Source organism: Anguilla anguilla, chromosome 8 (genome assembly GCF_013347855.1).
Source record: "Anguilla anguilla isolate fAngAng1 chromosome 8, fAngAng1.pri, whole genome shotgun sequence".
Taxonomy (NCBI): Eukaryota; Metazoa; Chordata; class Actinopteri; order Anguilliformes; family Anguillidae; genus Anguilla; species Anguilla anguilla.
Genome location: NC_049208.1, coordinates 18,282,476 through 18,296,304, shown reverse-complemented (window position 1 = coordinate 18,296,304; position 13,829 = coordinate 18,282,476). Strand labels below are relative to the sequence as shown.

The 13,829-nt window shown below is 40.4% G+C and overlaps 1 protein-coding gene across 1 annotated transcript in view; it reads left to right on the top strand.

The window, feature by feature from the left end:
- The first annotated feature begins 2,273 nt into the window (after positions 1-2,273).
- LOC118233933 (piezo-type mechanosensitive ion channel component 2-like) overlaps positions 2,274-13,829 on the top strand; it is an 82,217-nt gene continuing 70,661 nt past the window's right edge. Inside the window, exons 1-2 of the mRNA XM_035430094.1 lie at positions 2,274-2,947; positions 13,655-13,750. Of these exons, the coding sequence (XP_035285985.1) occupies positions 2,884-2,947; positions 13,655-13,750 (160 nt within the window). The 5' untranslated portion in view covers positions 2,274-2,883. The remainder of the gene's footprint in view (positions 2,948-13,654; positions 13,751-13,829) is intronic.

Here is a 13,829-nt window from a genome sequence, read left to right as displayed (position 1 = left end):
AAATAAACGGAAGAGGGGCTAGCATGCCAATTCACTGGCTAATGCTGTTCCTGTGCCATGCCATTAATGTGTCATGTCATGTAGACCTTTTCAGTCCCCTGTGGATAAAAGTGCCTGCCAAATAAATGAACAAATTAACAATTATTAAAATCCTAATAAAGACCAATGGATAATTTATCTAATTAATGCATATGAATATCTATGTGTAGGACTGCCTAATCATACAATGGGACACAAAGAACTGAAAAACAAGGAAGGGATCCACAAATAATTAGACTGGACAAATGTCTTTACTGGACATGGCATTATTCCTGGCTGAAAGTGGATGTTTTTTGGAAAAATAAATAAAATTGGGTGGGAAAAAAGGTATTTTTAAAGGTTAATGATAGTCCTTGATTGAATGATTATGGTGGGTTCTTGAGGTCCATCAAGCCTCACTCTCAGTGCTGGTCCACAGCTGTCTGTGTAAAGGCACCCTAGTCCAGGCAATCAAAGCTCCTGCCACAATTATATCATCATTAAAAGGAAGGAGGGTGTGACCACCAGCTGATAATTTGGATACATAAAGGAAATCATTTTCCATTGTTTTTCGCAGCAGGCAACAAACTTTTCCCTCAGGAACAGGTTGCAGACAACAAAACATTTAGTCATGGCCCTTCCCAACTTTGCCTCCAGTCATAAAATGAAGATGTATTATTTTACTGCCATAAACAGTTCATTGCACTTTGACAGGAAATAAAATAACTCAATATCCATAAAGTATGACTTGGTTCAATGCACACTGTGCGCTGTCATTTCGCAAATGTGGTTGTGCTCAGAATGGAGCAAAAAGACGTTGATGAAAGCAAATGATGGCGAGAATAAAACTAGATGAACTCTACCAAAATATAATCTAAGGTTGAACACTTTTTACCAAAATGTAACAGATCAACCCATCTACAGTAGTAAACATAGCTCGGGCGATAACTTGATTCTTTATGAATTGGATTAATTTGCATTGAGATTTTTCCGTTTTGCTTTTAAGATTATTAAATGCCAGTGCCACAATTTCTACATTTACGTTCTTTGAGGAAATAAAACGTGAAACAGCTAACATTTACTTGTATTTCTAACAGCTTATGAGGAGTTACATGAAACATATGACGTTGCATAGGTATGGTATGAAAATTACCCATATGTTTTAGGAAATATGCTGAGGTATTGACATAGATAGGGTTACACGTTGGCCTGCATGATTATTATATTTCTAGAATCGTAGAAATACATTTATGGTGATAACTGCTTATTATTATTAGCGGGGTTTTTTTGCATTCATTTACATATTTACGGTAGGTATCCTGTGAGCAGCCACATCATCGACAGATGGCGCTGTTGTACAATCTCTTATTGTACCGTAGCAAAGAACCCGTCGAATAGCCTACAGTTCGGTCTTGAAGGGCCTACACAGTAGAGTCGAATCTCCTTTTCCTTTTCAGACTGGCCTCGATAGCTTAAATATAGCTATAATCTCCTCTTATAGCACGTTATTTATGGAAACAGAAAACAAATCTAATGTTAGCCTACTACTGTGTCAATTTAAATAGATTCCTGATAATTATGAATTCAAAGTGTATGCTCTATTAAAGGCTTTTCTGTTTCTTAAAGTGTACATTATTTCTATCAAATATATTATGATTATCTTTAGGCACTATATAAATAAAATGATGTACAAATGACAGCAGAAATACTAACAAAACCTAAGTTCACAAGCCATTTTTATTAACCGTTGCATACCGCCCAATGTGCAACTCTGGAATCTGTATTTTTTTTTTTTTTTTTAACTTTTTGTCATGTTGCGCTATTTACGCAGGGTTCATTTAATTCCGTTCTCCCGTTTTCATGATTTTTTTAAAATGTAAAACGAATGAACATATAACATGTTTACAGAAACTACGAGTATCCATCAAATTTGGATACCAACATGCAATGCCAAAATATCCCCAAAAATCTACAATAAATGCCATTGCCATATTCTATACATGTCAGTGCTGTTACTAAAGACTCACCCCCGAATTTTCAGGGGTTAAGATTTCTGACCCGAGGAGCCCACTGAATTAGGCAGTCCCGCCCGCGGCACGCGCCTGGGTGGGGAAAACTGTTGAGCACAGGAAACGGTTCCACCTCCTGCTCACTCTCACTGGGGCCACGTCTCCAGTGTCGGAGTTTAGACTGACTTCTGAATGGTTACACAGTTTGTCAGTTACAGGGTGGTCCTGACAAGTGCTCATTGATTGAGGAAGGACTGCGGTCCGGTTAGATGAAGCGCGAAAGCAGGTGCGAGTGCACGGCTGCGTCAACTTGAGTGGCTGTTCCAGTGCACTGTGAGGAGTTGCAGTTTCTTCAGCAGAAATAACTGCGAGTGCTTGATGCTAGACCGACTGCGCCGTGCCCGGCTTCTTCTGCGCTGCGGTGCTGAGTTCGGGATTCAGGACGACAGTTATGACTAGAAAACTTGTTCACCGCTGTCCTTGATCGTATCTTTGCTTCGAAGTGTCAGAACTTACATCCCAGAGCAGCGCAGAAAGTAAAAAAAACTCACACTGAATGCCAGCCTTTTGACGGTAACAGAGGAGGGAGGTTTTTTTAAATGTTACATTATGGGCTGTCCAAACGCATGCACAGACTGAAGAGAGGCGATTAATGGGTCGTCAGGAACATTTTGCTGGACTGATGTGCTGCTGTGAAAGCGGGATGTAAAGCGAAAGAGGCCGGAAAATGCCATCTTATGTGGAGTTCGGAAAAGGCTGGACTTGAAGCGAACGGAGATTTAAAACATTTGAACGAGAGCACATTTTCTTTAGAAACGTTGCTGTATGTTTGATTTGCAGAGAGGACCCCAAAGAGATGGCTTCTCAGGTTGTATGTGGATTGATCTTCAGATTACTTCTCCCAATATGTCTAGCAGTAGGTAAGTTGGCATTGCGTTTCGCCTATAGCCTGATACCGTGTGTACGTGAATATTAGTGACAGCGACATGCCACAATTGAACGTCCGAAGTTTTTAGGTTTAATGAATTAATGTCAGTGTTCACAAGAATTAAGACCGGAAAGAGAGACTGCCTGCGAATACGCTTTTATAAAATTCTTCCTCTTAATAATAATAATAATAATAATAATAATAATAATAATAATACCTTGATAAATGAATACATATTAAAGAATAAATTAAGAAAGTAGCAGTAGCCTACTACTTGTTTCTGCCACTAATACTAGGTCTAAACTTGATTTTACTAAGTTATCATAGTTCGTTTCTCATTTGAACAGTTTCAAATGAGATATATGAGGGCAACATTGACTTGATAGTAATGGGACGATTGAAAACGGTATGAGTTGTACGAAGTCATATACACGTAGATAAACCACGATGAAATAACACGACGGTGACGTAATAATCCACATCTTTTGTATTTTCTGTTGCCATAGGTATGGAATGCATTTAACCTTGTGAACTGGACAGTTTAATTACATTTTAAAATATTGACAAAATTACTATTACTAATATTCTAGTATAATACTACAAGAATGTCACAACCCACAATAAAGTCAGCCAAATGTTTAATACTGATAATGATCATGATAATTCTGATGTGTATTATTGTTACAATGCCTACTACTACATATTATTATTATTATTATTATTATTATTACAGCTCTAACCATGGTCTAAAATTATTGTGTGTAGGCTGCAATTCCATTTTTGAATGAAGGGTCAACTACGGTTGATATTAATTTTTTAATGAAGTAGGCCTACTGCGGTTAAACACCTCAGAACATCAGATGGCGTGAAGATGAGTTCCAACTTTTCATTTCAGCTGTTATGTAGCCACAACCTCAGTTTAAACTGAAGATTTGAGTGGTTGCAACCTTCGACATTCCATGCCTCAAAGTTCATGCGCATCAGCAACGTCGAATTTCTCGAAATGGTTTCAATATCTGATCAGTGTAAGGACACAAAAGTTTAGTAGTAGATAATAGCAAAAACATATATTTTTCAACCATATAATTGGTTAATTTTCAACCATATAATTAGTTAATTTTAAAATCGGAGATGGGTAAAATAAATCTCAGAAAAACCACACCATTTTTTGTTTTTAATTTACTTTTCTCGGCAGGAAATTATATTTATCCGTATCCTCGTAAATGTTATCATTTGTTGTTAATAAATAGGTAGTGTAAACAGCATGTGTTCCATGCGATTAGAGTAGGTTGGCGTTGTATTTTCGGTTGTAAGGACACAAAAGAACCTAACAGCGCTGAGTGACAGATTGACATTTTCGGAACTGAAGTCTTGACTTCCAGCAAACCCCTACCGAAGATACATTGCTGTGCATACTACTTTAAACTATTTTAGCAAACTGCAAATCAAAAAAGCATATGTTATTAATTAATACAAGGTCCGCGGTCTGACAAATTTAATTAAGCGAGCTATTGACCGTAAACAAGGCTGGTTAGGTCTATGCCAATGTAAGGGTTGACCAGCGCTCGTTAGCCGAAATAGGTAGCTAACTGTTCAATGAATATTTATTTCCGTTTGATCTGAGTTGGAAATGTAGTTAATTTCTAACATACAACTTTTCACATTGCTGTTAGCCGAGGTCATATCTTGGCATTCCTGTGATAGGACTATCCATGTGTTTCAGAGTAGCTGAGAGATAGTAGTTCAAGAGTCCTATTAGGACTGTCCGTAAATTATGTTTCTATTGTTGAATTATTCAGATGTACTTGGCTACTGTTACATAAGTCCACACTGTATGCCTTAGTACCATTAGAAGAACACCATAGTATCTGAAATTTCCTTGGCAACTTTTTTTTCTTGTAGATTCTTTTAATGTTCTGTCAGCTTATTGAAATCGAATGCATGGCGTGCATGGAAAATAAAACGGTGGATAGGAATCTTTCTCGCGCTGCAAATTCTAATGGAGGCAGGTCTGTGCTAAAATACTTCCTTCAGACGGACGCCTCTCATTGTCTCTTAGAAAGTGAAATGGGGCAGTTGCAACATACAAGCACAGTGAGTCTGAGCTGAACTTCCATCGGCCTTGAGACAGTCAGGATCGCCCCCACATTGCTTAAAGGCCCAGACGGCTGAAAGAGGCCTTGGTCTGCAACTTAATGAATTCATTCAGCCCTATTGGTGGTCTCCATCCTTACAAGTGTCAAATGGAGATCTTTCTTTTACAGTTAAATCTGATGACACAATTGGATTAATACATTCTACAGACTTGAGTAGGGACTTTACATAAGGTCTACACGGTTTTCAGATTGAGGGCATCAGTGTGAGTGAGTGAGGGGGAAGCCTACCTTTGGGGCGAGGCAGTAATAACTGTCCTTATAACCGCACCCAGAGCTCTCAGACATGCGAAGCGTGGTGTACGATGGCCTTGTCCGTGTTCTGTCCTTTGTTTCACGGCCACTGTAGCCCACGCTCATTGCGTCACAATCCAGCTTGGCAGGGCGTATTTTAGCCCTGGCTTAGTGATTCTGATGCACCATGAAACACAACTGCCACGGATATTCCTGTTTACATGATGATGAGTGTATCCCTAATTGTTCCTGTAAAGGACATGTGGAAAATGTCATAACTCTGCTTTTTGGGGAAGATGCTCACTTTTGCATTGTATTGTGTTATTTACTTCTTAAAAATAGCTTGTTGTGTTCTTATCTTCCGAAAGACTTGCTGTGGCGGTGCCTCCTTCTGTCCAGAAATCACAACATATTCATGATTTTCATTTTATGTACAGAGACAGAAATTGGTCTCGCAGTCACTGAACGCACATGACAACAAGCCAGTGAGCAAATTACGACCTAGGATTCGGTGAAAAATAGGATACATAAGTGTTTATTTCCAGGTAGGAGGTATATGTATTGACTCCTTATTCCATTTAACTATGGAATATTGCATGTCTTTTACTAGTTCATAACTGGAATACTTGAATCATAATATTAAGATCAGAATATTAGTGTGCACGTAAACATTCTCACTGTTCCCGGGCACTAGTGATGTTACTGTATGTCTGCACCCTTTCAATGTAAAAATTGTTTCACTGCGTAGACTGTTATAGTTTTTCTCCGACCTAATTGTTAAGCAGTTAATGGGTCTGCTGGTCTGATTATGTGTGCTTTCCTCTCTGTACTCTGATAATTTGTAAGGTTACAGTCCAATTTATGTTATGGCCTAGCTTCTCCTTGATTGGCCCGTTTAACAGGATATTCATTAATTCTATGGTCCAGCTGCTCTTTGTTTGGCCAGTTAACATGATATTAATGAATGTCACGGTCCTGCTGCTTGTTTATTGGCCAGTTAATAAGAAACTGTGAAGGATGAGGCAGCCAGGGAAGAATGTACAGTACTTTGTGGGAGCCTGCATAAAGGTGAAGTCCCATTAAAAGACAGAAATGTATGCACAATGTCATTTCAGCCGTTTGTTGGTATTGATTTGTAGTATTTGACATTCACCATTGAATTCAGGTACCTTGCATAGTGTATTGTTAAACTGCTGAATACTGAGCTATTTGAAAGGCATCTGGAAATAGCAATGAAAGCCTGCACTATTTTTATATTCATATTAGATTATAACTGATTTTTAGTACTTTGGCTCTGACTATGAAATTATATTCCTGACCACTTAGGAAAAATAAAGGTCAGACAGAATGTCCACAAGATGCTTGATGAAGTCAGTGAATGGAAAGTTGAAATCCATGCATATAATGCTGCCTCTAGCAAGAGCGAGGGCTTCCTCAGCCACTTTCTGGTTAGTGAATTGCCGCTGATTTGCTGATAAGCTGCCGGGAGCGTATTTACCGCGTTTGCGATGTAGCGATATTTGGTGTCCTTCAGCTGAACTGAGCTCCTCCTGCCCATGCTGCCTTGGGGACAGTTTAAAGAGATGATCCCATAAAAGGCACAAATGGGCTTTATGAGGAGACCCGGCTCTCATAATGTGACCTGACCCGGGCAGATTGGAGGAAGCAGTCTGACCTGGGTGTACCGCTCTGCATCGCTGCGAGTCCAGCGTGTGGAAGCAGGTCCATTCTAAGCTGTTTCAGGGCGCATTTCTCTTGTGAAGTAGACACATGCCTTTACCCTCGTAAATGTAATTCTGGCCTTCTATTATAGATTAGTCTTTACATTACATTACACGCATTTAGCAGACGCTCTTATCCAGAGCGACTTACACAACTTTTACATAGCAAATATCCAACAGTATTTGCAAACAGTGTGAAGTGTGTACCGTATATATTTTCTTGATGTCATACTTGACCATATTTATAAAATACCTGTTGACAAGCATTTTTCATGCAGGTAGGGAAGGTGTCGCATTGCATAGTTTTCTTTATTGGTGACTCTTTATAGTGGTGGGATTAGCCCAGAGCCAGAGCTCCTGAATGACTCTATGGTGATGGGATTAGCTTGGTCTGTGTGATGATTCCTTACTTATTTCTTGGCTGTTCCAGGTGAGCCCTCTAGGAGCTCACAGTCTCTGGGTGACGCTCTGGGAGCTCACAGTCTCTGGGTGATGCTCTAGGAGCTCACAGTCTCTGGGTGATGCTCTAGGAGCTCACAGTCTCTGGGTGATGCTCTAGGAGCTCACAGTCTCTGGGTGATGCTCTAGGAGCTCACAGTCTCTGGGTGATGCTCTAGGAGCTCACAGTCTCTGGGTGTGAGCTCTAGGAGCTCACAGTCTCTGGGTGATGCTCTAGGAGCTCACAGTCTCTGGGTGATGCTCTAGGAGCTCACAGTCTCTGGGTGATGCTCTAGGAGCTCACAGTCTCTGGGTGATGCTCTAGGAGCTCACAGTCTCTGGGTGATGCTCTAGGAGCTCACAGTCTCTGGGTGTGAGCTCTAGGAGCTCACAGTCTCTGGGTGATGCTCTAGGAGCTCACAGTCTCTGGGTGATGCTCTAGGAGCTCACAGTCTCTGGGTGATGCTCTAGGAGCTCACAGTCTCTGGGTGACGCTCTAGGAGCTCACAGTCTCTGGGTGATGCTCTAGGAGCTCACAGTCTCTGGGTGATGCTCTAGGAGCTCACAGTCTCTGGGTGATGCTCTAGGAGCTCACAGTCTCTGGGTGACGCTCTAGGAGCTCACAGTCTCTGGGTGACGCTCTAGGAGCTCACAGTCTCTGGGTGATGCTCTAGGAGCTCACAGTCTCTGGGTGACGCTCTAGGAGCTCACAGCCTCTGGGTGATGCTCTAGGAGCTCACAGTCTCTGGGTGACGCTCTAGGAGCTCACAGTTTCTGGGTGATGCTCTAGGAGCTCACAGTCTCTGGGTGTGAGCTCTAGGAGCTCACAGTCTCTGGGTGTGAGCTCTAGGAGCTCACAGTCTCTGTCCTTATTGAGATGGTTATGATGGTAATGGTAAAGATGGTAATGGTAATGATGGGTCATGATTGTGTCCAGAGCGTACGCTCCCTCCTTTTTCCAGAGCAATTGTGCGACCCCGCAACATTTCCATTAATTCACGGAAAGTAGTTTTAACCTCATGAATTGATAATGATCCAGCAAGCCAGAGGAATATTGGCTTCCCGTTATCGTAAACACGCTTTTAATATTTTATGGCTTTTTTTCGCTTTTCTTTTTTTTTTTACATGGCGATGAATGCAAGTCTGTCACTGGATTATCCCTCAAAAACCAGAAAATGATTTAGATGTGGGTGAGTTAGCAGGCTAGTGCAGGACATTGAAGGTGCTGTGGTGCTGTAGTTGTAATTAATGTGTGTTTGCGGTTGTGGGGAAGACAGCGTGGGTGGGTGTGGCTGTAGGTCTGAGTGATGGGGGTGGTCTGGCCAGTCTGGTTTTCAATGGGATTAGTTATGATCTCTGGACCACAACCGCTATAGATAACTTCCATGAAAAAATCATGATAAATGAGAAAATTACATCAACATCAGCACAGCATGATTACAGTGTTGGAAATAAGCTGCAGGGTTATTTGACCTCTGCTCCACCACATTGTTTACAGTCTGCGACTGATAAAAGTAGCAATAAAATGATCCCTCACTCAAATAGTCTCATAGATTCACTGACCATGCTGCCCACTCACTGGCCAGCCTCCCTGGAATGCTGGCAGTGGATGGGCAGCTGATGCAGTTTCAAAAAAAGTCCACTAGAGGCACTAGAGAGGAAAGACTTGCTTGTGATTTTCCCAGACGTTTGAAATAAAGAAAGCAGAGCATGTTTGAGGGATCTTCTTTCCTTGTGGGCAGCAGGCAGTTAATCAGAGGCTTCTGTACATAAAATGAATTTATGGCAACGTGGGTAAAAACAGCTTTGTTGATAATAGTGGTGAGAGCCTGCATTAATCACCAGCCCCAGAGAGAGAATAAACTTGATGCTGACAGGAAAGGAATCATTAATGAGCAGTGAGAGATGTGGTAAAATGGACAGGCTTCTCCCTTTAAACCAGACATTGACTGGCAACCCTTCGCTTACCCTCGTATTCCTTTACCCACTGAAGGTGTAGGTCTGAGCATGTAGCCTCGCGTATACTTTCACTAAGGGACATACATTCACTGGCTGATAAACTGAATAGAATAGAAAATAGTGTCCCCCTTTTATCAAATATTTTTTTAAATGATTTAATTATACTTAAAATATTTGGTGTAACTTGGAACTCTGGAAAATATGTGAGCATTCAACTGAATATTTAGCTTGGTGTATGTTTTTTTATGCTTTTAAAATACTTTGGATTTTTATTTCTTGCCTTTAGTGCTGGTGCAGGTTCTATAAAAAATAACCTTATTTCCCCCAATCAAGCATTTTCTCTGGTGTTGAACTGAATTATTCAATGGAACACGATTTCTTCCTGATGTAGAGTTTACATGTGAAGCAGTAGCAGTGTAACAGATGCATTAGACACCAGGTACATTAAGCAGGGATTCACTAAAGGTGAAACAGTGCTGGAACTGAGGCATGTGTGTGTGACCTGATCAGAGAGCAGCTTTAAAAAATAATAAACCAGGGAAAAGTGCAGTTACCTTTTAAGGTAAATAAATAAAAGTCAATCATTAAAATACCCCAAACCTGTGATCTGCATACAGTAGACAGCCTGTAAGGGTTTATTATTTTTCGTGATGACATTTCGTGGACATTGACAGTTTAAGTGCATCTCAGGCATCATTTTCATCTGATCTTGATCATCATTGACTGCACGGCTGCAAGGTGCTCTAAGGGATTAGTGAGTCCTCTCTAGAGGATATGTCATGGCTGACTTGCACATAGTTGACTCTCTTATTCATCCAGTTTCCATTGTGTGGAACAGCCGGATAATGGCGGGAACACGGCAGCGATGTCCTGTGTCACTTTGCCCCGCAGGGTAACCAGCAGGAGGCTGCAACTAACACACAGATGGACTCTCGCTGTAGGCCATACAAGGCAGGGCTGTTATAAGAGACACGGCTAGCCTTTGCTCAAAAGCGCCCCTCTTACAGGTCACATGTATTTCTGTGGACTGGACTGTTCTGTGATGTCTTTCTCTTTCTAATTTTCATTGGTATTAACTAATATAAATATTAACCAATAACTTATGTTAATTTTATAGTTTTATTTAATAGTTTTTCTTGTAGACGGCCATTAATTTTTGCTGGCATTTTACATTTAGTGAAGTAGTGACATTTGGTCGCAGCGTCTATCCACCTCGTCAATGCTCCTTAACATTTTAATTTTGTATTCTCTGTGCTCATAAAATAATAATAGCACAAATTAAAATTAATAAACAAAAAAACTGGTATGTCTACAAGTGCAGGAATGAGTGATTACAGTAGCAGATAGGTTTGTCCAGAAGATCTGATTCCCTCGATAAGATTGCCCCTCACCTCCCAGCTGCAGCTCAAGCTTACTTATGGGAAATAATTTCTTTGTGATTACTGGGATGAGTCACAGCCATTAAATTGGCCATTCTAAAGTGGGGATAGACATCTGTTCACTTTCAGCGGTAGCAGCTCAATCCGTTTCCTGACATTTTCATTTTACCTTCTGTAGCTGGATGAAGGATAAGTTAGGCTTTAGCAATTGTTTTTAGGTAATTAAAAGGTTTTGCCCAAAAAGAACACTAAAATTCTTTTTTTTTAAATTTCATATTAATTAAAAATCCATTAAAGTATATATTTTTTAGATTAGATCCCCAAAATTATTTTGTATTTTTAGTTCTGTCATCTACATGAACATGGACTATAGTTTACATGGTTTTATGTTTACTATTTGCTGTGCAGGTCAGGTAGGTTTTCATATTGCGTGCTGTAGGTATTCTTGTGCTGTTAATTGGCTTCCTGCAATTGCTGTACTGACATAAAGTCTTTGCCAAAAAAAACTCTGCTGCTGGCTGGGAGTGTATACTGCAAGCTACTCAACTTACCTGCAGAAGCCAATGGCTTCCTGTTATTTAAGAGATGCTTAAATCCTCAGTTCTACTTTTTATAGCTCAGGTAATTATTCTTCTTTTTTATGAGAGCTGCTTGTTTTGTAAGATCATACGATTCATTGGCAATTGAGCAAGCAAGCTCCTGTTAAGCTTCACTTGCTTAGAGAGACATAATCTGCAATTCTGCAATAAAGCAACGTCACATGTTTTGCCTGTTTAAATGTTTGATGACCAGAACAACAGCCAAGATGACTTCTTTTTTTGCGACATTTATAGATTTCTGACCTTCAAAGCAGGTGGTTAATATGAGAAGATCTGGTCCAGCACAGATCCACTCCAAGAGTCACAGAATGAGAAGCTAACTGTATATCAGAAACAGTTATGATTTGATTTTTAAAAATGCATTCTGTGTTTATATTGTTGTTGTAATCAGTCCATGCAGTCACTCTCCTGGATTACATGCAGCCAATCAGCTTTCTGTTTTTCCAAGAAATTTCCCTTAATTCAAATTAATTCTACTACATATTTTACTTGGTGCTTTAGGTCTCACACTTTTGTATTTTGCATAAGGGCACACTTGATTAGAAACAACTATTTATGTCTCCACACAAACATCAATAATGTATCTAATTAATATCCAGCAACCATAATGGCAGCTCTGGTGCTGGTTTTAAATTTGTTTGGCTTATTTCCCAGACCAACAAGATTTCAGTACGTTTGTAATAAATGTTCTATCAACCTACAAAATATACATCTTATGCAGCAGTACATGTCGTTTAGTAAAGATACACGTGATAATAATGACATTCCACAAGCCACCTGTTTTGTCATCGCACATTTGGACTTAACAGTTGAATGCAGGAACGTTTTTATCCTTATCTGCTCAAAAGCAGAAGCGCATAAAATTGGACTTAAATGTGGTGGGGCTGATGGCTGTACTCTGGCTGTTTTACCGATAATGGACTAAGATGAGCTGGGTGTTGAGAGGGTGACTGGAGCAGCATCACTCTGGCCTATCTTAATGCAATCTCCCCTGGCCCAGGCTGCGCAGGGTTTCATTAACCCACCTCCCTGCGTTCAGCAGAGCAGCTCAGGCACTTGTGTTACTCCACTCTGTGTTCAGTTAAACGCCGCTTTGCTGCTGTACATTGATTATCATTACAATACATTTCAGCATTTAGCAGGCACTCATATCCAGAGTGACCTGCACAGATTGCATTATTGTGATCCATTTGTGCAGCTGGAAATTTTACTGGAGCAATTCAGGTTAGGTACCTTGCTGAAGGGTACAATCTTTGAGATACAAGCCCAGTTCCCTAACCATGGAACTGCCCTGCTTTGTTTAAAAAATGCATTTACATTTAAATTAAAACATTTAGCCGACACTCTTATTCAGAGCAACTTGCATAAGTGCTTACATAGAAGTTTAGGCAATGAGCAGTGCTGATGCGAAGTCATCAGGGTCACAACTGATAGTAGCAGTCAGTACATAATCTCACCACATACTATAACTTTTAGTTAGATGCAATAGCATGTGCAAGAGGATATAGAGAATATAGTATTAAGAAGCATGTGTGATAGGATGAAGTGTCTATCAATGTAATGAGTCATCAATGACTACATTTCCCAGCTCATAGCACACCTCTCAATGACTACATTTTCCAACTCTCATTTCGGTCCATGTGATCCTTGTAGTGAAGAATAATCCATCCTTTTCAGTCTTAACACCAGTTTTGTTTTGGTGAGTTTGTCATCTAGTGTAAGTTCATTTTGATTGGAGTTGTTTATAGTATATGTTCTTTAGCACCCAAAAAACCTAAAATGAAAAGTCATGAAATAAGAGTTGAAACCGTCTCTCGGGTGAATCCCTGGTCCTACATCCTAGCAACTTATGCCCACATAAATGTACTGAATTTGGAGTGTCTGCCAAGGTAAGATAGAAGGAAAATCCGGGAATACATTGATAGGAACTCGTCCATTTATCGTGCAGCAGTCTTTCCTTCAGCGATCATGGTTATACAGTTTCTTTCATAAATTACCTTTTTTCTTGTGAAATGTTGTATTAAATATGTGTGCCAAGTGTATACCTGTATTATACCATGTGTATCTCCTGTGTACCTTGCATATGCAGTGTGTATGTTGTGCATACCTTGTGTATTTTGTGTGTATGCAGTGCGTGTGCTGTGTGTATATTGTGTGTATACCATGTTTATGCTGTGTGTATGCTGTGTATTTATAACCCTAATGTGTTCCTGCAGCCTGCATGTTCCGGTACAATGGGCTGTCCTTGGTCTACCTCATCTACCTCCTGCTCATCCCCCTGTTCGCAGAGCCCACCAGGACGACCATGCAAGGTAAGAGAAGGCTGATTCACCTCACTGGGGCTTCGCCGGGGCGCCAGAAATCAGTCCACCATGTCATAGGTTTCACCGA